This window comes from Mobula hypostoma, chromosome 4 (genome assembly GCF_963921235.1).
Source record: "Mobula hypostoma chromosome 4, sMobHyp1.1, whole genome shotgun sequence".
NCBI classification, from domain to species: domain Eukaryota; kingdom Metazoa; phylum Chordata; class Chondrichthyes; order Myliobatiformes; family Myliobatidae; genus Mobula; species Mobula hypostoma.
The window spans coordinates 42,528,847-42,555,369 of record NC_086100.1 but is presented as its reverse complement, the minus strand read 5'-3'; the positions used below and the strand labels follow the sequence as shown (position 1 = coordinate 42,555,369).

Genomic DNA, 26,523 nt, shown 5'->3' with positions numbered 1-26,523 from the left:
AATCTCAGCCTGCACATTTATCACATTTCCAGTATTTTTGTACAAAATTTCGTGGAGTATGTCTCTTAAATTTCATATTATTAAAAGATAACAAATCCAAACTATAGGTATGACAGCTGTAAATAACACAGCTCATCATACACAAATCAATGTAGACCACAAATATTTAAAATTACCACAGCGGGGAAGAAAACAAGTTAATCGGAGGACTGCATTGCAGACAGTTCTCTGAATACTTATTAGAAGAATCAGAAATAAGGCGAAATTTACAAGATAGTAACCTGCATAATTTTCATATGTTTTAGAAATACTACTGGCAACTTTCTCGTTAGAGATCAGCTTTCAGGGAAAAGTACGAGGCTATGAATACCACAAGGTCCTTGACCCAAAAGAATCGGCACAATTTAAGGCTTTCATTCTGACATAATTTGTTCCACCCATCAGTCCACAGTGAGTTCAATAAAGAAAGACCAATAGATACAAAAGAATGAACAATCACAAGTATGTGAGTGAATGGTTATAACAAAGAATAGCAAGCATAGGGATGAAATAGAAAAAATGACTCCAGTTCTCCAACCCCCAACCACACCAACATAAGCAATGGGACATCAACTCATTTCTTTTCATCTCTTCTATATTCCTGCAGCAGAAAAGCAGATCCTTTGATAATGCGCATGCAACGTTAAGTTACATTAATACACTGAACAATAAAGAAAATTCTAAATTTACAAAGGGGATTTGGTCATAAGTAGCGATGTTTCATGGTCCTTGCATGAAATGTTCCAGTGAATATGGTAAAACGCTGAATTAGTAATGGCAAAAATCATTTTTTTAAAATGCACACTGACAACAAAGACAACCACACAAATTGACAATTCTATCTCAAATTTAGTTGTGCAAATTGTCACCATTTCTTTTTGTAAGTAATGCAAAGAGCATAGAATTTATTAAAGGGCAAATTATGAAAAGAAAGCATGACTGATATTCAGGAAGTGAGATGAAATTGTCTAATAAATATATTTAATGGCACAATGCTACTGAAAAAATGTAAAAAAGATATTCAATTTCTATAACATCAACTCATTGCTAAAAAGATTGAAATAAGAATCCAAAAATATTGTGTAATATAGAAATACAATTCCAATGTTTACCATATTATTTCAAAAATATTGTTTATTTTAGTGCAGGTTCGATTTCTATAGGCATCTGTTAGTCTCATGAGACCACAGATTTGCGCCTTAGAAGGCTTCCAGGGTGCAGGCCTGGGCAAGGTTGTACGGAAGACCAGCAGTTGCCTGTGCTGCAAGTCTCCCTTCTCCACGCCACCGGTGTTGTCCAAGGGAAGGGCATTAGGACCCAAACGGCTTAGTACCAGTGTCGTCGCAGAGCAATATGTGGTTAAGTGCCTTGCTCAAGGACACACACTCTGCCTCAGCCAAGGCTTGAATTAGCGACCTTCAAATCACTAGACGAACGCCTTAACCACTTGGCCACATGCTAATTTGATTTAATGGGACAAAAATTAAATTATGTAGCTTATGCATTATAAATTCCGTGATATAATTTAAGGTCTACAAAAATTAAATGTATTTTCATATCAACATCCAAACAATTTTCAATTCTCAATCTTCAAAATAGAGACAACCATTACATTAATTTTACAAAGCCACCATTTTTTTCAGTCACTTTTCCTGCCTTAAGGAGACTAATGAATAAACTGCCATGAATGAGCAGTCTTCTGCAATACCAGATCGAACCACCTGGCAAAAAAAATGTACTTTTATTAAAGCAAGCAGCTGACACACATAATTATGAAATATGGCTGATATTATTTAATGACTGTTCATAAAAAGAAACCGAAAGTACTCAACATCATTCACCTTGAATTAAATCCTGCAGGTTTTCTCAAATTATTATAATTGTATGCCTAAGTAAACTAAATTAGCTTTAAGGAAAGAATGAAGTCATTTCTTTGCAAGACTTTTTCTACATATAATGAGCAAAGGATATGATAGTTTAGCAATTTCTTCAACTGGTCCAGAACTGCATTAGCAATATGTTCCATTCTATAATGGAACATTTAGCTTTTAAAACTGGAGAACAAAGAATTTGAAAATCATGTCAGAACCATCCTGTTATAAAAAGGGCCATATTTACACGAGTAGACGAACTTTCCAGATACGATTTTCTTCCATGGATCAAAGCCGAGTCAATATAGAGTATCCTTCTGGCTGATCTGCAACTCTAAACTTACATGACTCACTCCCATACCAAGTAAAATACACCAATGCTGGACATGTGAAATAAAAACAAATTGTTGAAAATAGCCATCAGGTCAGCTGACTTCAGTTATGATGGCATCTCACAAACTCTGCCCTGTAAAATGAAGAGAACCTGAGACATAGAATCCTCCAAGGTGCATGGAAATATACTGCCATCATTTCATTTGTGGTTAGCTAAAAATTCTGAAATACGCTTAGAGTAACTTCATCCCACAGACTATGATGGTTCAAACAGAGATTCAAAATTCCTTTCTTTAGGGCAATGAGAAATAAATAATAAACATTTACCTTTCTGAACACGCCTAGCTATGGCAATTTTTTTTTAAATTCATCCCCCACCCTTCCCAATCACTAAAAACTTATCCAAACCTTACCGCCCTTGAACAAAATTAGGATAACTCTAGCATACGTACCATCATTGGTAACACTGCCTTCAGCTACTTAAGACCAAAACTCCTTCTGTAAAACACTCCACCTCTTTATCCGCCTCTAAGAGGCTTCTTTAACAAGGCTATTGATTATCATTTTAAATCATTAGTGAGGCTTTTTTTCCAAGCATTCATACAAAACAAATCCATTATGCAACTGAATTTAGAGGTAATGGGGTGGCTGAAAATTATTTGCAAGTGGATATTGCGGAGAATATAACAGACTGGAGCAAGTATGGATCTCTTGATGGAAAGGATGATCAGTTAGGTAACTGGAAGGCTGATTGATTGAAAGATAAAAAGGGTGAGCAAAGAGTTTAGCATCAAAAAGGCATCCAAAGTGGGTTGGTTGGCAAGAATGGAGAAGGTGGAATTGGAATTGATTTCACATTGCCACATGTTCCAAGATGCAGTGAAAAGCTCGTCTTGTGTACTGTTCATACAGATCAAATCATTACACAATGCAATGAAGTGGAACAAGGTAAAACAGTAACAATGTGGAATAAATTGTAATAGCTACAGAAAAGTACAGAGTAGGTAAACAATAAGGTGCAGCTGATGCTCAAGAAAATGCAGTAGGAGTGAACCCAGTGTAAAATGAAGGAAAAGTACAAAAGCTCAAAATGTGAGACAAGAACAAAATTTGTCAGTCAAACAAACAGCATTTAACAAAATAATGTAGATGAGATATCACTGCAGCATACTAAATTTCCTGGATGACAGGAGATTCCAAGGCCCTAGGGAGGAAAAAGAAGGCACGTGTGTGTGTCAGGTACAAATAGCAAGGATTAAGTGAATTACTGGAGAAGTAGAAGCTGTGCAGGAGCATACTTCAGAAGGAAGTCAGGAGGGTAAAAAGAGAGTGTGAAATATATTTGGCAGAGTAGATAAAGAAGAATTGAAAGAGATTTTATGTATATTAAGGGGGAAAAAAGTAACCAAGGACAGAACAGGGCCTCTCAGAAACTACTGCACATTAATGTGCGGAACCACAGGAGATCAGCGCGGTCCTCAATGAATATTGATTGCTCCTTTGTTGTTACCATGGTGAAAGACATGGGCTAGAAGATTCAAGAAGTGAAATGGGGGGTGTCTTGAAAATAGCCCACATTGCAGGAGAGGAGATGATGTCCAATCAATGCCCAAAAAGAATATGGTGACTTGCATCAATGACTATCATCCCATTGCACTCTCATCCACTGTGATGAAGTGCTTTGAGAGGTTGGCAATTAAATATGTCAACTTCTGCCTGAGAAGTGATTTGAATCTGCTCCAATTTGCCTATCATCACAACAGGGCAACAGCAGATGCCGTTTCATTATCTCTTCACTCAACCTTGGAACATTTGAACAGTGAAGATGCATATATCTGGATGCTCTATATTGACTACAGCTTGGTATTCAATACTATCAACACCTCAAAACTAATCAAGAAGCTCCAATACCTCCTTGTGGAACTGGATTCTCAGTTACTTCACTTGTAGATCCCAGTCAGTTCAGATTAGCAACATCTCTTCCATAATACCATCAGCACAGGCGCACCACAAGGCTGTATGCTTAGCCCCCTGCTCTACTTGATTTATGTTTATGACTGAAACTAAGTGTTCCGCCAATGCTGCATTTAAGTTTGCTGATAATGGCACTATCATTGGCCATTTCAAAGGTGATAATGAATCAGTATGTAGGAGGGAACCAACAAAACTAAAGAGCTGATTATTGATTACAGGAGAAAACCACAGGTCCATGAGCCAGTCTTCATCAGGGAATCAGAGGAGAAGGTCAGTAACTTTAAATTCTGCGACATTATCATTTCAGAAGAACTCTCCTGGGTTCAGCACTGAAGTGCCAATACAAAGAAAACACAACAGTGCTTCTATTTTCTTAGAAATGTGCGAAGATTCACCTATCATCTAAAACTTCGACAAACTTCTACAGATGCATGGTGGAGAATATACTAACTGGTTGTATCATGGCCTGGCATGAAAACACCAATGCCCTTGAAAGGGAAAGCATACAAAAAGTCGTGAATAAAGCCATGCCCATCACAGTAAAGCCCTCCCCACCACTGAGCACATCTACAAGAAGTGCTCTCACAGGAAAGCAGTGTACACCTTTAAGGAATCCCACCATCTAAAATCATGCTCTCTTCCCGCTGCTGCCATCAGGAAGGAGGTACAGGAACCTTGGGTCCCATTCCACCAAATTCTGGAAGTTATTACGCCTCAACCATCAGGTCTCTGAACCAAAGGGGATAACTTCACTCACCCTAACACTGAACAGTGCGCTCAACCTAAGGACTCACTTTCAAGGACTCTTAATCTCATGTTCTCGATATTTATTGCTTATCTAATTATTACTTTTTTTTTTGTATTGTTGTCTTTTGCACATTGGTCGTTTGTTCGTCTTGTGTGCAGTTTTTCATTGATTCTATTGTTTCTTTATATTTACTGTTAATGTCCGCAAAAAATGTACTTTGATAATAAATTTACTTTGAACTTTAAAACTTCTGAAGTTAGATAAATCTGTAGAGCCTGCCTGATGAGGTATATCCAGAACATTGTAAGAAACTAAAAAAGAAATTGTTAGAGACAAAAACAACAGGAATTCTGCAGATGCTGGAAATTCAAGCAACATACATCAAAGTTGCTGGTGAACGCAGCAGGCCAAGCAGCATCTATAGGAAGAGGCGCAGTCGACGTTTCAGGCCGAGACCCTTCGTCAGGACTAACTCAGTTAGAGACAGATGAGGTGGCAAAATTCTGGAGAGTTGCTAATGCTGCAACTTTGATTAAGAAGTGCTGCAAATAAAAACTTTGGAACTACAGAACAAATACGTCTAACATCTACGGTTGGCAAGTCATCAGAGAAGATTCAGAGTGATAAGGTATGCATGCATTTGGAAAGACAGGGGATGATACAGATCGTCAGCATGGCTTTGTGCATGGCAAATCCTGCTTTACGAATTTGAGATTTTGAAGTAACCAAGAGGATTGATGTGTAAAGTGTGGTAGATACAGTCTACATGGATTTCAGCAAAGTCTTTGATAAGGTTCTGCATGGAAGGCTGCTCTGAAAGGTTAGATTGTATGAGATATTAGCTAACTAAATACTAAATTGGCTTAATGGTAAGAAGCAAAGGGCAATGGTGGAAGATTGTCTTTTGAACTGGAAGTCAATGACAAGTGGTGTATCTCAGGGTTTGGTGCAGGCTCATTGTTGCTTGGCATCTCTAATTGTACAAGGTAATTTTGCAAATGTCCACGACAACACAAAAGGGAATGAGAAGTTAAAAGCCAAACAGCAGAATGGGCAAGATGATTGTTGGGAAGCTTCAACAAAATCAGAACTGTCATGCATATTCAGTTTTCAGATATGGAGGAAGATGCAGAGATGGGCTGGGCTCTCGTACGTGAAGGTTTCAAACACTAAAACTGAAAAAAGTTGAGAAATTGTAGGTAATGAGTAAACCAAATAGGAAGGGATTGATAGGCAATAGAACCAAGAATTGGGGCGGGGGGGGGCAGAGGAGAGGTAAGACTGAGGCTAGGAGGTGAAAAGTGAAGCCAGATGAGAAGGGGAATGCGGGCAGATGGATCTGGGTGAAAGGAATACACAAAGGAAGAAGAATAGGTGTGTATGGGAGGACAGTATTAAGGGTGAGTTAACTGAAATATGAAAATTCAATATATATTGGACTGCAAGTCACCCAAGAGGAGTATGGGATGTCCAATCTGTGCTTAGCCTCCCTCCATCAGGATCCACCCGCCAGCCTCTGTCCAATCTCCAAACCCCCGATGTTCTACTATATACAGGCAAAACTACTCGTTCCCTTTCAGTCCTAATACAAGGTCTCAACCTCAATTGTCATCTTAAATTTCCACAGCTTGAGCTTGAATTCTTTCAGAATTCTGTTTTTGTTCAATGTGCTATACATTGTCTGAATCACTTAAATGCAAATGTTATTTTGTTCCATATAAGTAACTCTACTGCTCAAGTCTTTCCCATTCCCTCCAGTACCTGCTCCCTCAATGGTTTTAACATCCTTTTGTAATGTTAACTTCTCTTTCAGGGTACCCGATTGTCCTTATATCATCTAATTTTAAATCTATTTGTCAACCTGCTTTCTATTTTTATTATTTCGTTAATCAGTAACAAAATAATGTGGCAGGGTGATACAACAATTTATGCTATCACCTCACATCAGGAAACTGGGATTCAATCTTCTGTCTATGCAGACTTTTCCCATTTTCTCCCTGGTTTCCTCAGGATACCCTAGCTTCCTCCCACACCACAAATATATGCTGACAGGTTAAATGACTGCTATAAATTATCCATTAAATTCATTCATGCCAAAAAGAATCAAAGGAGAGTTGATGGCCCTGTGCAAAAGACTGAAGATTGCAGATGTACAAGGAAATAAAGAGAGAGGAATGCGATTAATGGCGATGCTCTTCTGGAAACCAGCATGAACTGAAAGGGCTGATTGACCTCTCTCTGTGTTGTTATAAGGTGGGAAAAAAATAAACTGATTATGGTTTATTTTGCATTTCCACTTTTATATTAGCACATATTCTAATGAGGGCAGAATGTTCCTGCTGATATATTCTGTCTTCTCTTGAATTGTTTTTCCTATTTTCCCAATCCACCTTACTTTTCATTATATTCTCCTTTCAGACTGATTTTCTTTCTGCCTGCACCTTTAAGCAGCAAATTAACTATCACTTTGTTTCCAAGGACTCTTCACCATTTTTTGAGATATTTGTGTGTCATGTAGTACTTAACCACATCTTTAAGGTTACCAAAAATCCTTCCATGTAACAGAGAAATCCCTTGATAAAAGTCAGCTTTATCCTTTCTTTTCTTTGTTAACACTCTACCTATCACCACTCTGCTCTCCTTTTTCAGTTTTTCTATTCTAGCTCACGTTCATTGATGGCATAGGCATACATACACGGGGTAAAAACATCATGAAAATTAGCATTTTGTTACAGCAGTACTACATTACACCAATCTTAAATTATTAAATATTTTGACTGATAATGCAACATTTAAATGTTATTATGTGTTTAATTAAACAGGTAATCCAGTTTGCTAGATAGGTAAGTTAATAGCCTTGTGGAGAATCTTGAGATAACAATGTTGCTTGCAATTAGAAAACCTTTTCCCAGATTATACTTGTCAAAAGGTATTAAATCCAACTTTAATGTGTGTTAAGGTTTCATCATTCTTATCTCTAAGAGTTTTTTTTAATCAAGTTTTATATATGTTTTCAATATAACAAATAATGATTCAAGTGTAAAAAAACTAAATAACAAACAGATCAAGTGAATAGAAAGCATTAAATTATATCCATCATGGAAGTTCCCAATTATGGCACGATTTTGTACATTAAAATGTGTAAGAATAGTTGGGCATTATTATATCCCACACAGAACAAATTTTTAGTTCTATCAGGAGTTAAAAGTTAATCATTTTTTCTTTTCAAAAATTTATTTGGTACACCAAGATAACAAACTTAATAATTTTTAATTATTTACCTGCACTAAGAGCAGTTACAAGTTAAAACAATAAAGATCATTTAAATTCCAGAAATATGAGAATATTAATTATGCAATAAACAACACAAATCTTACCCTTTCCTGAAGCACTGGGGTTTGTCTTGCTAACGTCATCAGCACGTGCATCTTTCAGCAAATCAGAAGTTCCATCCACATTCTCATCATGGCTGTCATATTGTTCTTCAATAATAACATCAGGACTCTCCACAACCATATTAACTTTATCCTGATCTGGAAGAGCCTCAGAGCTAACATTAATAATTTCACCAGGCACATCAGATTGAGCAGGTGCATTAGCTTCTAAGCCATTCCTCTCTGGCACAATAATCTGCAAAAATACAAAAAAAAACACAAAATAATACTGAATTTAATCAGTAGAGATCAAACACCATTACCTAAATTACAAATAACTTCACAAAAGTACTGAGTAATAGAGAATAAGGGCCAAATTAAAATCTGAGTGTAAAATAAATGGGTATTCAAGTCATTGAATCATACAGCATGAAAACAGCCCCTTCAGCACAACTCATCAATGCCAATCAAGGTACCTATCTGAATTAATCCCATTTGTGTATGTTCAGCCCATATCCCTCCAAACTATTAAAAATTATAATTGTATCTACCAATTACAGAGCAATACAGAACAGAAACAGGTCCTTTGGCCCACCTACTCTGTGCTGAACTATTATTCTGCAGAGTCACATCAACCCACATCTGAACTATAGCCCTCTATACCACCGCCCCCATCTGTGGTTTTAACCAAACTTTTCTTAAAAGTTGCAATCAAACATTCTCTTAAATGTCGCTATCCACCACTTCAACTGGCAGCTCATTCCACAATCACACCACCCTCTGAGTGAAGAAGCTCCCCCTCAGGTCCCCCTTAAATATTGTATCTTTCACCTTTAACCTTCGGCATCTAGTTCTGGTCTCATTCAACCTCAAAAGAAAAAACCTGCTTGCATTAACCCTATCTATACCCTCAATCAAGTCAAGTTTATTGTACGTCTAGTGCTGTACGACAACGCTGTATACCTCTAACAAATCTCCTACACTCCCAGGAATGAAGTCCTAACCTATTCAATCTTTCCTTATAATTCGAGTCCCAGCAACATACTCATAAATTTTCTCTGTACTTTTTCAATCTTATTGATAGCTTTTCTGCAGGTAGGTGACCAGAACTCTAAATTACACAATACTCCAAATTTCATCTCACCAACGTCTTCTACAACTTTAACATAACATCCCAACTCTTATACTCTGATTTATGATAAACAAATTCTATCACTTCCTCGGCAGCTTGTTCCATATATCCTCCTCTGACTGTGTGAAAATCTTTTCCTCCAACCTAAGTGTCTGCCCTTGAGTTTTCGACCCCCAACCCTGAGAGATTGTGACAATCCACCCTCTCCCTACACCCTTTAAAATGCTTTACCACTCCAAGGTCAGCCCTCATCCTTTTCTGCTCCAAGAAAATCATTCCCAGCCTATCCAGTCTCTCCTTACAACTGAAGCCCTCTAGTCCTGGCAACATTCTTCTGAATCATTTCAGCACCCTTTTCAGCTCATTAATATCCTTCCTATAGCTAGCTGCCAAGAACTGCACAAAATATTTTAAGTGTGGTCTTGCCAACATCTCACAATATGTAATATGACAGCCCAACCTTTGTACTCAGTGATCTGGCCATGAAAGTAGACTAGCCATATCTCTTCTTCTTCAACCTGTATACATGTATACCACTTTCAGGGAACTATATGCTGATATCCCGAGGTCTCTGTTCTACAACATCCTCCAGCATTTGTCATTCACTGTGTACTTGCCATTTGCTGTGCATGTTCAATCCTGGTTTAACATCCCATAGCATATGGCTTCACACTTCTCTGAGTTAAAGTCCATCTGCCATTCCAGTTGATTTAGATCCTTTTGTAACTTTACTTAATATTCTTCACTGTCCACCATACAAACAATTTTGGATTCATCTGTAAACTTACTACAAATGCCGACTACATTCTCACTTAAGTCATTATGCAGGTGACAAACAACAGGAGGGCCAGCGTGGATCCACTGATCTCACGTTTCCCATCTGAAAAACAAGCCTCCATTACCACCCTCTGACTCCTTCTACCAAGCCAATATTTTATCCGATTGGCCAGTTCGCCCTGAATTCCATGTGATCTAACCTTCCAGACCTGATCAAAGATCTTGTAAAAGTCCATGTAAATAATGTCTACCACCCTGCCTTCATCAATCTTCTTGGTCATCGCTTCAAAACTTCAAATTCCCATGCTCAAAGCCATGCTGACTATCCCTAACCAGCCTTTGCCTTTCCAAATACAAGTGGATCCTGTCGCTCAGAATTTTCTCCATCAACTTTCCTATCGCTTATGTTAGGCTCATCGGCCCAGAGCTCTCTGGCTTATCTTGGCAGTCTTCTTGAACGAAGGCATAACATTAGCCACCCTCCAATATTTAGGTATCTTTCTGTGACCAATGAAGATACAACTATCTCAGCCAGGGCCTCAGCAATTTCTTACCTGACGTCACAGAGTCCTGGATATACTTTGTCAAGCCCTAGGGATTTATCAACCTTTATGCACTTTAAAACTGCCAGCACATTTGCTTTTATACGTTTCAATGCATCACTATTCTCTTCCTTGCATTCTCAAGCTTCCATAACCTTCCATCTCAGATCTTGCTCTTCTCCCGTGGCTTCGCAAATAGACAACACTGATTGTTAAGGGCACCTGCTCACTATCTAATCACCCTGTTGCTCTTAATATACTTATAGACTCTTGTAAAATTCTCCTTTACCTTATCTGCCAGAGCCATCTCATGTTCTCTTTATGTCCTCCTGATTTTGTCATCCCTCCCCCTCCTGTCTTCTCCTATCATTTTGGATCTCCCCCTCCCCCTCTCAAATCTCTTACTAGCTCTTCTTTCAGTTCGTCCTGACGAAGGGTCTCAGGCCAAAACGTCGACTGTACCTCTTCCTAGAGATGCTGCTTGGCCTGCTGCGTTCACCAGCAACTTTTATGTGTGTTCCTACATCCCTTATACACCTCAAGGAATTTCACTGCTTATGTTGATAAATACTTCCTTCTTCATCCTGAGCAGCATGTCATATTCCTTCATTAACCAGTGTTTCCTAATCCTGCTAACCCCTTGCCCTTCACTCTTACAGCACGGTGTTGGCCCAAAACTCTGCCTCTCTCACTTTTAAAAGCTTCCTCCTTGCTAGATGTCACTTTACTTGCAAACAGCCTCTGCCAAACAACCTTTGCGAGTTCCTGTCTAATGCCATCAAAATTAAACTTGCTCCAATTTAGGACTATTAACATGAACTAGTCCTTTTTCTCCTGTGACTACTTTAAAACAAATACAGTTATGAACAACGGACCAAAACGTTCCCCCACATCAATCAACTGGCCAGCCTCATTTCCTAACAGGAAGTCGAGTGTAATCCTTCTCTGATAGGGTCATCTACATACTGTTTCAGAAACTTTCCTAGACACACTTAACAAATTCTGCCCCATCTAATCCATTAGCACAAAATTTGTTCCAGTTAACACTAGGAAAGGTGAAATCATCTACTATAATGATCCCATTTCCTAACTTTCTAACCAGAAGACCACAATCTGTGCGGATTGGTGATAACATATCCTCCTCGCTGACAATTAACACCGGCACACCTCAGGGGCGTGTGCTTAACCCACTGCTCTACTCTCTATATACACATGACTGTGTAGCTAGGCATAGCTCAAATACCATCTATAAATTTGCTGACAATACAACCGTTGTTGGTAGAATCTCAGGTGGTGACAAGAGGGCGTGCAGAAGTGAGATATGCCAACTAGTGGAGTGGTGCAGTAGCAACAACCTGGCACTCAATGCCAGTAAGACGAAAGAGCCGATTGTGGACTTCAGGAAGGGTAAGCAAAGGAACACATACTAATCCTCATAGAGGGATCAAAAGTGGACAGAATGAGCAGCTTCACGTTCCTGGGTGTCAAGATCTCTGAGGATCTAACCTGATCCCAACATATCGATGCAGTTATAAAGAAGGCAGGACAGCAGCTATAATTCATCAGGAGTTTGAAGAGATTTGGTATTTTGACGAATACACTTAAGAACTTCTATAGATGTACCGTGGGGAGCATTCTGACAGGCTGCATCACTGTCTGGTATGGGGGGAGGGTGTGATGGGGGGGGGGCTACTGCACATGACCAAAAGAAGCTGCAGAGGGTTGTAAATCTAGTCAGCTCCAGCTTGGGTACTAGCCTACAAAGTACCAGGACATCTTCAGGAAGTGGTGTCTCAGAAAGGCAGCGTCTATTATTAAGGACCTCCAGCACCCAGGGTATGCCCTTTTCTCACTGTTACCATCAGGTAGGAGGTACAGAAGCCTGAAGGCACACACCCAGCGATTCAGGAACATCTTCTTCCCCTCTGTCATCCGATTCCTAACTGGACATTGAAGTACCTCACTTTTTAAAAAAATATACAGTATTTCTGTTTTTGCATGTTTTTTTAAAAAATCTATTCAATATATGCATACTGTAATTGAATTACTTGTATATTTATTACAGGTTTCCCCCGCTATCTGAAGGTAGAGCGTTCCTATGAAATGGTTCGTAAGCCAGAATGTCGTAAAGCGAAGAAGCAATTACCATTTATTTATATGGGAAAATTTTGTGAGCGTTCGCAGACCCAAAAATAACCTACCAAATCATGCCAAATAACAAATAAAACCTAAAATAACAGTAACATATAGTTAAATTAGGAATGATATGATAAATACACAGCCTAGATAAAGTAGAAACACTTTTCCACAATCATTGCCTCCACTGTTCTCTGTAGCGAAAATCTCACGCAAGCGCTCGCGGCAAAAACAGAGCGAAAGCGCTTTTGGCAGAAAATCTCACGCAAGCGCTCTCGGTAAAAACACTCTCTCCAGTAACCTTTAAGCTATGAAGCTGCCAAATCATACCAAATAATACACACAGCCTATATAAAGTAGAAATAATGTATGGACAGTGTAGTATCACTTACGGGAATCAGGAAGACAGCACCGAGCACACTGATGATGGTGTGTTAGGCTGAGTCGTCGAAGGATGGGGTGGTGCAGTGGCCCCCACCCTCCAGGCAGCGAACCGATACCGATCCGCGAAGCATGCAGGGGTCCAGCGGTAGCCAGGACACGCCCAGCACATCTTTAAGAAAAAAGCCGAAATAAACAAGCTAATTAATTAGGTGCTGCCCGGCACGTAATTAATTAGCATGTTTATTTCAGCTTTTTTCTTAAAGATGTGCTGGATGCCTCCCGGCTACCGCTGCATTCTCCGCGAATCGGTATCTGTCCGCGGCCTGGGGGGTTGGGGTGGTGGGACACTGGGGTGTCATCTCATCGTCGTCTATTTCCATTAGGACAGGCAGCTCATCTTCTCCTATGGCTGCCGGCCTCAATGTCAAAGGTCGAGGTTCATCGTCTGCTGTGGCTCATGTAGAAGGCTTGAAAAACGACAGTACTGTATGCTTGACTGCTGAGCCTCACGAATTTTCTATCATACAGTTCTTTGTAAACCACCTTGCAAATATGCCCTAAACCGACATACCTTTCAAAATTAAAGTCGTACTTTATCATTGCAGCAAAAATCTCACGCAGTTGCTTCACGTTCAGTTCCAGGACAACTTCACTTTCGCTACTGCATTCGGTTTTGATTGTTATCCTTTCCTCTTCCAATTGCATCAGCTCTTCATCTATCAGTTCTTGGTCATGAGATGCTAAAACCTCTTCAACATCATCTTCGTCAACTTCCACAAGCAAAACTCACTTTGTCCTTACTTTGTTCACCACGATCAAAACACTTAATTATGTCTAGTTTTACACTAAGTGTAACACCCTTACGAGCTCTTTCAGGCTTTTCCGATACCTTAGAACTCATCTTGCTAACGGCTGCTCAAAGGCACGAGTTTAAGCAATGCTGGCAAGAATGCTGTTCCGAACCGGGAGGAGAGCGGCTGCTCGGGGCGCACGCTGATTTTTTTTCCCACGCACTGCCTTTTTCACGCACTGCCTTTTTTCATAACAGTGAAAATACCTTCTGTTAGCGAAAACAGGGAACTAATGTAGGTCTTTCGTAACAGTGAGGTTTTGTAAAGCGAGCGTTCAAAAAGCGGGGGACACCTGCATTATTTTAATTTTATCTTTTTTCTCTTCTACATTATGTATTGCATTGAACTGCTGCTGCTAAGTTAACAATTTTCACATCACGTACCAGTGGTAATAAACCTGATTCTGATTCTATTATTCCCATACTTATCTAAATCTCCCTACATATTCCCTTTAACCTTCAGAGGACCTGTTGAACAGACTCAACAGTGATCACTTAATTCTTATTTCTAAATTTTATCCATACAACCTCACTGGATGATCCTGTAGGAATATCCTCTCCAAATACTGCAGTGAAAAAACATATTGTGACATTGAACATCGGGTTAAAATATGTTGACCGACGCCAACATTTCCATAACAATGTATCAGCGACTACCAGTTCTGAAATTTGTGCAAATTGGCACCTCAATTATCAGAATTATGCTTAGATGCTGAACACTGCATGGAGTCCAGTAAGGAAGCATTAACTAATTAAGTCCACCAGTAACTGTTATGGGGAATCTGCATCAGGCTAAAGCTGTAATGCATTTGGACGGCAAAGGCTGATTGGAGGAAGAATTGTTAAGTTTAAGGTAATTTATTTATAAGATTTAAATAATTCCATTCAATATAGTATTTTAAAGCTATAAGTGTTTTAAATAGTTTAGTGATTTGGTTTCATGTTTAGTTTTTTCATTGACATAAGAACATAAAAAATATAAGCAGGAATAGGCCACGTGCAGCAAACAGATGGGCCAAATGGCCTGATTCTGCTCCCATGTCTTCTGGTTTGGTGCATTTTAAGTTAACTGCACTAGAGCTTGAAGAGCAACCATACCTAAAGAGGGCCAACTGATTTACTCCTTCAGCAAACTGGGTCCCTAGCATAGTAGACACAGGTCAAGCTGGACAATCTTCTATTCAAATACATTAATAGATTAGAATATTGAAGCTCCCTTGAACTTGTATAATGAAGGAACATTCTCAACTAAATGTTTCACTGCTTGAGCAACACAGCGGACATGAACTAAAACAGAGATGATCTTCAGACAGAGAGACACACACACACACACACACACACAGTATTTCACATCAACTGCAGATGCTACCTGATTTGTTTCATTTTCTGTTTCATTTCAGATTTCAGGCAACTGCAAATCTGATTTGTCAACTGCAAATTTGATTTTGTCAAATGAACTGCTGTAGCTGCCAAGTATTAGAGCACCCTTGAAGTTTAAACATAAGCTTATGTACCTGACTCAGTTCCAACAGAGCAGGGCAAATTTAAAGGTCTTGGTCATGCATTTTAATTGTCTTTAGTTTGTGTTGATTAGATTCACAGTGTGGGATTGATATGACTGCAGATGCCAATTCTCTTGTGCACAATAACATAAGATCCCCAAATGGGAGCAATTGTCAGTTTTGTCGCTGGAGACTGCTTTGGCCGAAGTCACGTTGAACCAGTGTAACAAAGCATAAATTTTCAGCCAATTTAATGCCAAAAACATGAAGAAAAATGTCTGTGTAATAAAAGGTGATCCACATCCAGACTCCTTCAATGCAAAAATCACAAGGCTTAGAAATAGATCTGGACAGAACAGAACTTTTCCTCAGCAGGTTAACTGGAAGGAACTATGCATAGTCTCCAATGTTAGGCAGCAACATTCAACCATTCAATAATGCTCCTAACTAAAATGTTAACTTTGGGTTCAAATGTAACATCTTTAAAAGGTCAATTGTGGGCTAAGATTGTAATTGATGCTAATAAATATGTTCAAATAGTGGAAAATCTTGTATCGTTGGAGTCAGTGTGAGGCATTCCCAAAATTCAGTTAGGTAAAGAATTTAATGGTGTTAGTCCAGTGCTGACCAAGTTGGAATGTTAAAGTTAATGCCACTTCCATACAGCTAAGCTTTTATCGTTTCAGATGAAGGATGAGAAGCTGGGTACAGCCATAGAAATACTGTAGGTAAATTGTTGTGGTGTAGAATTTGCTATTTGCAGAATGCGGTAACAATGAAGGTAATAAATATGTAAGATATCTTGGATGAATCTGAACATCTTGGGTGCCAAAACTACATTCATTAATATAGTTGAAAAGAATATTACATCCTTCATTGTACCTTGTGAATGTTAAAGTGAGATGACCAATTGCTTTGACACTGAATACCCAACTTCTAATCTACTTGACATAATATATACTATATTCAAGAAGTTCCAATTTCTGATTGATAGTGATCCTCAGGAAGATAACTATCCAAAATTCAGAGATAGTAATACTATCAAGCTTCATGCCAAAATGGTTGGACTCTCTCCTGCTAGGGACTGGTCATTGCCTTGGAGTTGTGCAATTTGAATGCTATATGACAGATATTGCTGTAATTCATGATGCAGTTTAGATCTTGCTGTGTGCATACACAGACTGATTAATTATATCTGAAATTGCAAATGGAGTGGAAATACAATTTCAGTGAACATTTCTGATTTCATGATAGAGGGAAGATTATTGATAGAACAGTGAGCATTGGATAGTGCCTTGAAAAATTGTTGTGGTTTTCTACTTGACTCATTGTCAGTATTTTTAGACAACATCAACTTACAAGTATAGAGCATCTTTAGCTGAGTAAAGTCCAATCTGGAATAACAAAATCTGAAACAAGGCAAAGACAATCGTCAGTAAAACAACTTAAAATTTTGCCAGAATAATAGCACTGAAGGCAGACGCTTCCAGGGTCAAGAAAATTCATGGTACATGTTTATGACCCTGAATGCAAATCAATAACTTAAAAGGGTAAAGTTGGGGGGATAATATTTAAGAATCAAGGTTTATAGGAGTAGGAGCCCAACTGAAATGTGTAAAATTGTAAAACTGATTTCCGATAGTTCCTATAAAGTTAATTGCACAAAAGCAACAGCTTGTATTGGATCACAATTCTAGCTGACTCAGCAAGTACCAATTATTCTTCTACAAAAATTACCAAAAACCTTATCTGTGGAACACACCTTGTGGCAAATAAGTGAATATAGAAAATTCCAGTATTTAAAGGTGTTTTGTGATCATATGGTTTCACTTGATGGCAATTTTAAAGATGCAGATTTGCAAAGGAAGCAGAGAATTATATGGCTATGTTTCTTAATCATATCTATTCCACTGTAAAAGTTCAAGCTAACTTTGGTTAGAGCATAACAGTTTGCACAATGCTTTACAACACAATCATTCACTGATGAGGTTCAATATTCCCACCACTTTCTGCAAGGAGTTTGTACATTCTTTCTGTGACTGCACAAGTTTCTCCAAATGCTCCAGTTTTCACCCACATTCCAAAGACAGACAGTTAGGGTCAGCGTTAGTTGGTTGTGGGCTTGCTATGTTAGGGCCGCAAGTGTAGTGACAATCCTCAGGCTGCTGATCATTGACACAAAAATTACCCATTTCACGAGATGCTTCAGTGTCTCGATGTATATGTGGCAAATAAAGCTAAGCCTTATTCAGCTGACAGATACGGTCCACTAAAATGCTGAAGAAATTTGTAACTGTTGGTAATAAAATGTCATCTAATAAAACTAATTTCACAGAAAAATATTAGGAGTGTCCATATATGATCAACTAAATATCAGAATCAAAACAGAGATAAAGCAGATTTAAATCTATCTCAAAATGCTTCAAATTAGAGATGTTAATTTGCAGCTTAGTATACACAAACAAAAAAAAACTCTACCAATTGATTCAACAAAGTGTTGTCCTTACAGATATTTCCCCTTTAAGAGAAATTCAACACAAATGACTTCTGAACACAGGCCATTATTCCTATTAGTATGAAGTTCCAATACCTTAATGAAGCCCAGAATACATGCATTTTAAGCACATTTTACAAGCTCAGCAAAGAAACAAAGCAAAACACTGTTGAAGAAATTTATATGTAAGCCAAAAAAAGCAATAACTTTCCACAGTTCACTTTAGCTTCTGGCAATAGTTCTTTCCCGTAAAAGTTCGATTTTAAATCTGTCATATTAAATATCAATTTATGGAAGTTCCCAAGGGCACTCATATAGTGGGAACTTCCTTTTGGTGGTCTGCTCTAAATTACAGTAGCATTTGTTTATTATTTATTGGTATCAATAACTTATTACACTTGATAGACTTGGCCTCATACAAACTTCTAATTCACTTGTTGGGAACATTTTCACAAGCTATAGCCCTGTTGCAGAGCTTTGACCCGAAACATCAATTCCTTCCCTCCCCCACATGCTGTAGAACCCATTGAGTTCCTCCGGTTTGTTTTTTTGCTCCAGACTCCAGCATCTGCAGTCTCTTGTGTTTCCACTTTGCTGTTTGTATCTTGATGGACATGGATAATTTACTAAGCATGGCTGGACAATGACTTGCACTTACAAAATATTCAAAATATTATTCCGTACAGTATCTATCACTTCTGGGTGCAAACTTAATTTTTGGATTCATTACAGGTTAGTTAATTTGTTAAAATGTTAATGTCAAACACTCGGAGCTTTCCTGTACACTGTAATATTTATTAACTTTATTACAATTATGATGAAAATTGCAGCCATGAAAAGCTGGGTATGTTGAACGGGAACTAATATGGCTGCACACTCGGCTTTGAAAGAAATGCTTGAAGTATTCCAATGCTATTGCAGTCTAACCCCTGAAGAATCTCTGGAGCATTGAGTTATCAATTTAAAAATGTGTCTTTAGCATATCAGGTGAAGCATCACCAGTTCATTCTCAGAATCACAGCCAACTAGCTGAAAATGGTAAACATTTTGAGATTCTGAAGATGCTGAAAATCCAGAGCAATACATTCAAAATGCTGGAGGAACTCAGCAGGTCAGGCAGCATCTATGAAAATTAATAAATGGTCACTGTTTCAGGCCTGGAAAGAAAGGGGGAGGGGGAAGAGAGAGAAGCTCGAATACAAAGCTGTGGGAGTGGAAAGAGTACAAGCTACAAGGTCATAGGTGAAGTCAAGTGCGTAGGGGAGTTGGGATGAAGTAAGGAGCTGGGAAGCTTTAGGAGGAAAAGGTAAAGGGCTGGAGTAGAAGGAACTTGATAGAAGTGGAAAGCAGACCATGGGAGAAAGGGAAGGAGGAAGGGTAACGGAGGAGGGGGTGATAGGCAGGTGAGGAGAACAGAAGGGGAGGGGAGCCAGAATAGATCATGGAAAAAGAGAGAGGGGGGAAAAATTGCAGGAAGTTAGAGAAATTGACTTTCATGCCATCAGATTGGAGGCTACCCAGACGGAATATGAGGTGTTGCTCCTCCAACCCGAGAGTGGTCTCACCTTGGCAGGATCTTCAATGAAATCCTACCACCAAACAACGTTTCTCCCACCCCTCCCACCACATTCTCCACTTTATGCAGGGATCACTCCCTTCATGATTCCCTTGTCCATTCATCCCTCACCACTATTTTCCCTCCTTGCACTTAACGCTGCAAGTGCAGGAAGTGCTATACCTGCTCATTCACCTCCTCCTTTACCTCCATTTATGACCCCAAACAGTCCTTTCAGGTGAGGCAATACCTCACTTGTGAATCTGTTGGGATTGTCTACTGTATCCAGTGCTCTCAATGTGGCCCCCTCTACATTGGTGAGACCGGATGTAGACTGGGGGACCTTCGCTCTATCCACTAAGAGCAGGATTTTGCAGTGGCCAACAGTTTTAGTTCCAATCCTCATTCCAACATGTCCGTCCATGGCCTCCTCCAGTGCCACAATGAGGCCACTCTCATGTTGGAGGAACAACACGTCATATCCTGCCTAAGTAGCCTTCAACCTGATGGTACAAGCATTATTTTCACCAACTTCCAGTTAATTTCCCCCTTCCCCTTTCTTCAATTCTCCACTCTGGACCCCCTCTTTCTTTTCTCTTTACCTCATCAGCCTATCACCTCCTCTTGCTGCCCCTCCTTCTTCCCTTTTGCACATGGCCAGCTCTCCTTTTCTATCAGATTCCTTCTTCCCCAGCCACTTACCTTTCCCACCTGTCACCTCCCAGCTTCTTACTTCACGCCTCCCCCACCCACCTGGCTTTACCTATCACCTTCTACAGCCTGTCCTCCTTCCCCTCCCCCCCCACCTTATTTTTGCTCCTTCCCCCTTCCTTTCCAGGGTTTTGGCCCAAAATGTCGTCACTTATTCATTTCCATACCTGTTGAGCTCTTTCTGCATTTTGTGTGTATAACTCAAAATGGTAGACCCCATGAAAAGAAACTCTAATGTGTAGCCAATCCCTTAATTCCCATTATTCGTCAAGGTGATCAATAAAGGCCAATTGAAGGGTTCACAGTGCAAGCTCCCATTTCCCTATCATCCTCCAGAATTTAGTTTTTGTATTTTGGTAAGGTGCCAGTAAGGATGAAAGCAAATGGATGATGATAATTTGAAATGTAATAGATGGGTATTGGGAGTGTTCACTTAGTGATCCTCATTTCTCTTGCTTAAAGTCACTTGGGGTAGGACGTTCTGGTTCGTACTAGAGTAAGGAATGATGAGGTTTCAAGGTATAGAAGAAAAAGTGACAAATCTAAACAATCTGCAAAGTCAGACAACCAGAGAAATGGCCTGACTGTGGTTTGGGCAAAGTCAGACAACCATAGCAATGGTTTGACTGTGTTTACACAGTCTTGCCTGAAAACATTATCAGATGTTTGTTCATTGGCTATGCTTATAGCAACACAGCGGTTCTTCATATGTTCTACAGCTATGCACAGGCTCCTGGCTAAAGTTATGAAGCATCTCTGGGACGGGAAGTTAGGCAGTTTTCTCTCCTGATCCAGTTTGATGTCCTATTTGGAATAAAGGTGAAAGAGAAAATTGGCAGAGGATAGAGATCACAGAACAGCAACAAAGCATGCTTGTAGTTGTAAAGCAATTGTTAGTTGAAGAAAGCCTTTTTGACTGCTGAAAATTGCATGTACTTATGTATTCTCCCTCATGGCGTGCATTAAGTAAATTTCTCCAGTAACATTTCGACAGAATATTTCTAAATAAAGCAGAAACAATTTAAAGAATCCCCTTCAGGATTTTTCAATACTTCACAATGACCTAAAATGATACCAGTGGATACAAACCATATTTCACAAGTTTCTTCTTATTCCAATGGAGCATTAGCCAATTATCTTAAAATAAATTATTTAACACTTAAATAAAATGAGATAGAGAATGAAATTATTTAGAATAAAATATAATTTTATTCTTAAGAACGAATAATATGCACTTAAATTTCATTCAACATAGAATTTGTAAAGAACACTGAATTTATACATGGCTTGCAGATGTCCGTTATCTATTACAGTAATAAAGGAAACCTGTTAAGTTAACTGTTCTACTCCACCCAATAACATTTCTCTGTGATTCCGGTATTAAAAGATCAGAGCCTTGCCACCCTATCTCATTTGTCACTTTCAGGATAAACGTCTGAACTCAGTCCTATTTTAAATCACATCACAACACTGACAAAGCAATTTCCCTTTCCTGGGTTTTGTTTCTCTGAAAGATTTTTCATACAAGTTCCACACCCAAATACTCATTTGTTTATTGTAGAATGTTGTCAAATTTGTTACACCCATGGAAATAGATTGCAAAAGTCTACAAATTATGATGAACGTTCACGGAACACTTCATTTCCCAAATAAAACTTAATTCAATCTAGCTCATAACTGTTCATTATCTTCTAATAGTAATTTATCCACCCTTCCTGTTCAGAGAGTCCAAAATGTTCAACTCTTCTATCAGTATAGATATGCAGATACTGAATCACAAACAAGAGAAAATCTGCAGATGTTGGAAATCTGAGCAACACACACAAAATGCTGGACAAACTCAGCAGGTCAGGCAGCTTTTTTCCTAGATGTTGCCTAGCCTGCTGAGTTCCTCCAGCATTTTGTGTGTGTTGATGTAGATATCGACTGGAGTTGGTGCACAACTTCTAAAACATTCTGACAAACTATTCAAAAATTTCATAAAACAATCAATGAAAAAATTATTCTCAGAATAAATGTTCTTAGGCAGCTCCTCAGGATCAAGAATAGCTTGCTTCCAATTCAGTTTTAGTAGTTCCAAGTTGACTGATAAAGTCAACATGAGAAACAATGACTCTTTCACAAAGAGGAAAAGTGCCTGATATCAAGTACCCTAGCATTTTGTGAGGTGGCACGCTCATAGGTCTCCTATATGACTCCAATACATGGACTCAAGATTCTCAAAATCATGTGAATGTCGCTTCTTCATTTCATGTAGTCACAGGCTAGAGATTCCCAAGACTCAGGGGGAAGATTCTCTTATGTTAAATACAACTCATAGCAAGTCACTATGCCAGCCTGGTAATCTGTTTCAGTGAAAATGCCCATTTCACGAGCCCGGTGCAAATGATATAGCTTGATCAACAGAGCAGAGCTTCCAGTAGGATGGCAGCACAACAGCTCCTCCGGGTCCATCCAAAGTGCATTTGTTCATTTCGGTCTTGGCCTGAAATATCGACTGTACTCTTTTCCATAGATGCTGTCTGAACTGCTGAGTTCTTCCAGCATTTTGTATGTGTTGCTTAGAATTCCAGCATCTGCAGATTTTCTTTTGTTCATTCTGTGTCTTTTTTACAATCGCAAGTCACTGCCAAATACTAAGAAAATCAAGTACAGGTTGAGCATCCCTTATCTGAAATGCTTGGGGCCAGAAGTGTTTTAGATTTTGGATTTTTTCAGATTTTGGAATATACAATGAGATAGTTTGGGGTGCCATCAATTCCAACTCTGAATTTATGTACTATTGGTCAGGAGTTTTTGTCTTACATTTGGTCATCACACATATGCACTTACCAGCAAAAAATATTACATAACTTAAATATAATGACAATATAATGTGTGCAGGGTAACAAAAAACAGTATAGCAGCATCAGGAGAATACCTGAATCAGCTGTTGAACAGTTGGATTTCAATCTCCAGCTACGATGCCGTGATTTGATTAGAAGGTTGTGGTACACTGTATTTACATTTTACTCTTTTTTTAGGTTTTATGTAAGGTACAAAAACCAACCAGCATTGTAGACTTGTTCTGGTGTTAAGAATTTCATCAGTGACACTTTAAAAATTTAATGCCATTATGTATGATATAAAAACCATCAGCTTCATAGACTTGTTCTGGTACGAGATTTTTGTGATCACCAGATGCTTTAATAATTTAATGTTGTGTCTTTTCTTAAATTTCTCCAGGCAGTCTGCTGAATATCTACAATTATCTTCAAATTTCAGTTCATCATGATAGATCATCATACTGTTAAACAGCACATCTTCATTCCGACGCTGACAACAACAAAATTGACATCTTTGTTTCACTTCCCATTAATTTCTGTTCACTTCACATGTAAGATTACTTCTCAGAACTCTTTGTGGTGCTCAAAGACCTGCACTTCACCTTGTGGGATTTTCCCTATTGTAACATTATATCAGCACTCAAAAATTTTTTTTAAAAATCAGATTCTGGTGGTTTCAGATTTTGGTATTTCAGATTTGGGGTACTCAACCTGTACCGCAGGTCAATCGCATCTGTGAGTTGCTCAATAGCATTGGAGCTGGACTTAATGCATACCGTTGTTGTGTTGTCTCCTAAACCTGTTGTATTCCACTGTGCCAAGGTGAACAGTCCAACAATCGATGCTATGATTGCCTTGGACGTTTTTATTGGGACTGCAAGACCCTGCTGGACATTGGTAAGATAGAATACTACACATCTGGTTCACTGGTTTATCGGAGAGACTGACAGCGGGGGAGCAGCATTGCTTCAGTCATGGCGAGGACGAGGACAAGGCCTAGGCCGTGGGGCCACCTGTTGCAGCTGTCACGAGAGATGCAAAGGCTGTGTGGAAGAGCCTCTGTAGGGCGCACTGGAATCTGCACTGGTTGGGAGCTGGCTCTTCCCATCAGTGCTGCCCTCAGCCCGCCAGTGTTCGCTCAGTGGAAGAACAGGACAACATAAAATAAGTCTACAGTCATGCCACTCAGGAACTTGGACTATATTTTTTTTTCTTTGTGACTGAATGGTTTTCTGAAATCGTAACCATATGTCTATTTGTGCTATGCGCTGTTAGTAATGCAATTTGCACTTTGACTCGGAAGAACTCAGTTTCGTTTGGCTATATTCATGTATGGTTGAATGATAATTGAACTTGAACTTAAACTTCTACAAGTAGGGCCTCAATGCTGGGGTTGTTAGCTTTGGAAAGGACATTCATGTTAGCTCATTTACCTTTGTACTGAATATTTTAGAGTATTTTGCAGAGACAGCATTGATAATGTCTTTTCAGTTGCCTATGGTGGCTGCTCTAAATTTTCCAGGACACTGAAGGACTATGCTACCTAGTATACTATGAACTTTGAGACTCTGAATTACAAATGTCCTTTTGCTGGCACTTTAAAGACAATGATTAATTTCATTATTGAAGTTTGCCTAGTGCTCCATTTCTCATACAATGCTGTAAAACGGGGACAAGTTGATAGATGGTCTTCGGTTTGCAAATGTTGCGTATGTATGCTACTCATACAGTTGTGAACAAACCAATGAAAGCCTGGAGCGTGGCCTCCATGCTTGCATACTAATATCAATATTGTACAGCAGCTGGACTAACAAGGTCGGAATGACCTTGGTGGCGAAGTGTAGCTGCCAAAAATTTAAGTTTCCCATTAGTTCTTAGGCTTAGTTCCAGTCCCACAGGAAGGCTGTTGGAAGAGAGGTGCACAACAGAGCTAGAAAGATTGAAAAAGTGTTCACTGTAATGATGCAGCCTTACTTGTAGCCAGATTTCACTAATATTGTGTGATGTACATTCATAATTAAGCCTTCCATCGTGAACAAACAGTTCGTCAGAACTGTAGGAGTCCTGACGAAGGGTCTCGGCCCGAAACGTCGACTGTACCTCTTCCTAGAGATGCTGCCTGGCCTGCTGCGTTCACCAGCAACTTTGAAATGTAAAGTGGAGATAACTTTCATATTCTCCAGAACATTGCAATCAATTATAATTTTACACCAACAAATCCAAAAATGCACTTTCAATTAACTGTGACAGTCTTTCATGTAGTACAATCATATGCTACATATCTAATCAGACACCTACACAAATAGTCTACACACTTACCCAGAGTTAATTATTCTATTATTAAAAATATACGTGACTAAAAGATGCAGAAGCCAAATGGTATCATGTGGGGGAATAATGTTAATATGAAAAACAAAGTTAAAATTTTATCACTAATTACCATTATTACTTGATGTTAATTTCACAGGAGTAAACTTTCAAAATTTTCAACATAAAGCAGACATTAATTGACAATATATATTGCATATCAATACATTACTACACATGATGTTTAATGGAGAAGGTGTGAGGTGTTTAATGAGGAAGGAAGTTCCTTGCGGCACAGTACTTGAAATGCTTTCACTTTACTGTCGCCAAACAATTGATACTAGAGCGCACAATCATCACAGCGATATTTGATTCTGCGCTTCGCGCTCCCTAGAGTACTAATCGATAGTAAATATAGTAAAAATTTAAATTATAAATCATACATACAAAATAGAAAAGGGAAAGTAAGGTAGTGCAAAAAAACTGAGAGGCAGGTCCGGATATTTGGAGGGTACAGCCCAGATCCGGGTCAGGATCCCTTCAGTAGTCTTATCACAGTTGGAAAGAAGCTGTTCCCAAATCTGGCCGTACGAGTCTTCAAGCTCCTGAGCCTTCTCCCGGAGGGAAGAGAGACGAAAAGTGTGTTGGCTGGGTGGGTCGTGTCCTTGATTATCCTGGCAGCACTGCTCCAACAGCGTGTGGCGTAAAGTGAGTCCAAGGATGGAAGATTGGTTTGTGCTAGGCTGTGTTCACAATCTTCTGCAGCTTCTTCCAGTCTTGGATAGGACAACTTCCATACCAAGTTGTGATGCACCCTAGAAGAATGCTTTCTACAGTACATCTATAAAAATTATAGTGAGGGTTTTAGGGGACAGGCTAAATTTCTTTAGCTTTCTCAGGAAGTAAAGGCACTGGTGGGCCTTCTTGGCAGTGAACTCTGCTTGGTCGGACCAAGTCAGGTCATTTGTG

The 26,523-nt window shown here is 39.1% G+C and overlaps 1 protein-coding gene across 1 annotated transcript in view; it reads right to left on the bottom strand.

Annotated features, from left to right (window-relative positions):
• dis3l2 (DIS3 like 3'-5' exoribonuclease 2) overlaps positions 1-26,523 on the bottom strand; it is a 349,434-nt gene that overhangs the window by 253,358 nt on the left and 69,553 nt on the right. Inside the window, exon 6 of the mRNA XM_063045713.1 lies at positions 8,343-8,595. Coding sequence (XP_062901783.1) covers positions 8,343-8,595 — 253 coding nt within the window. The remainder of the gene's footprint in view (positions 1-8,342; positions 8,596-26,523) is intronic.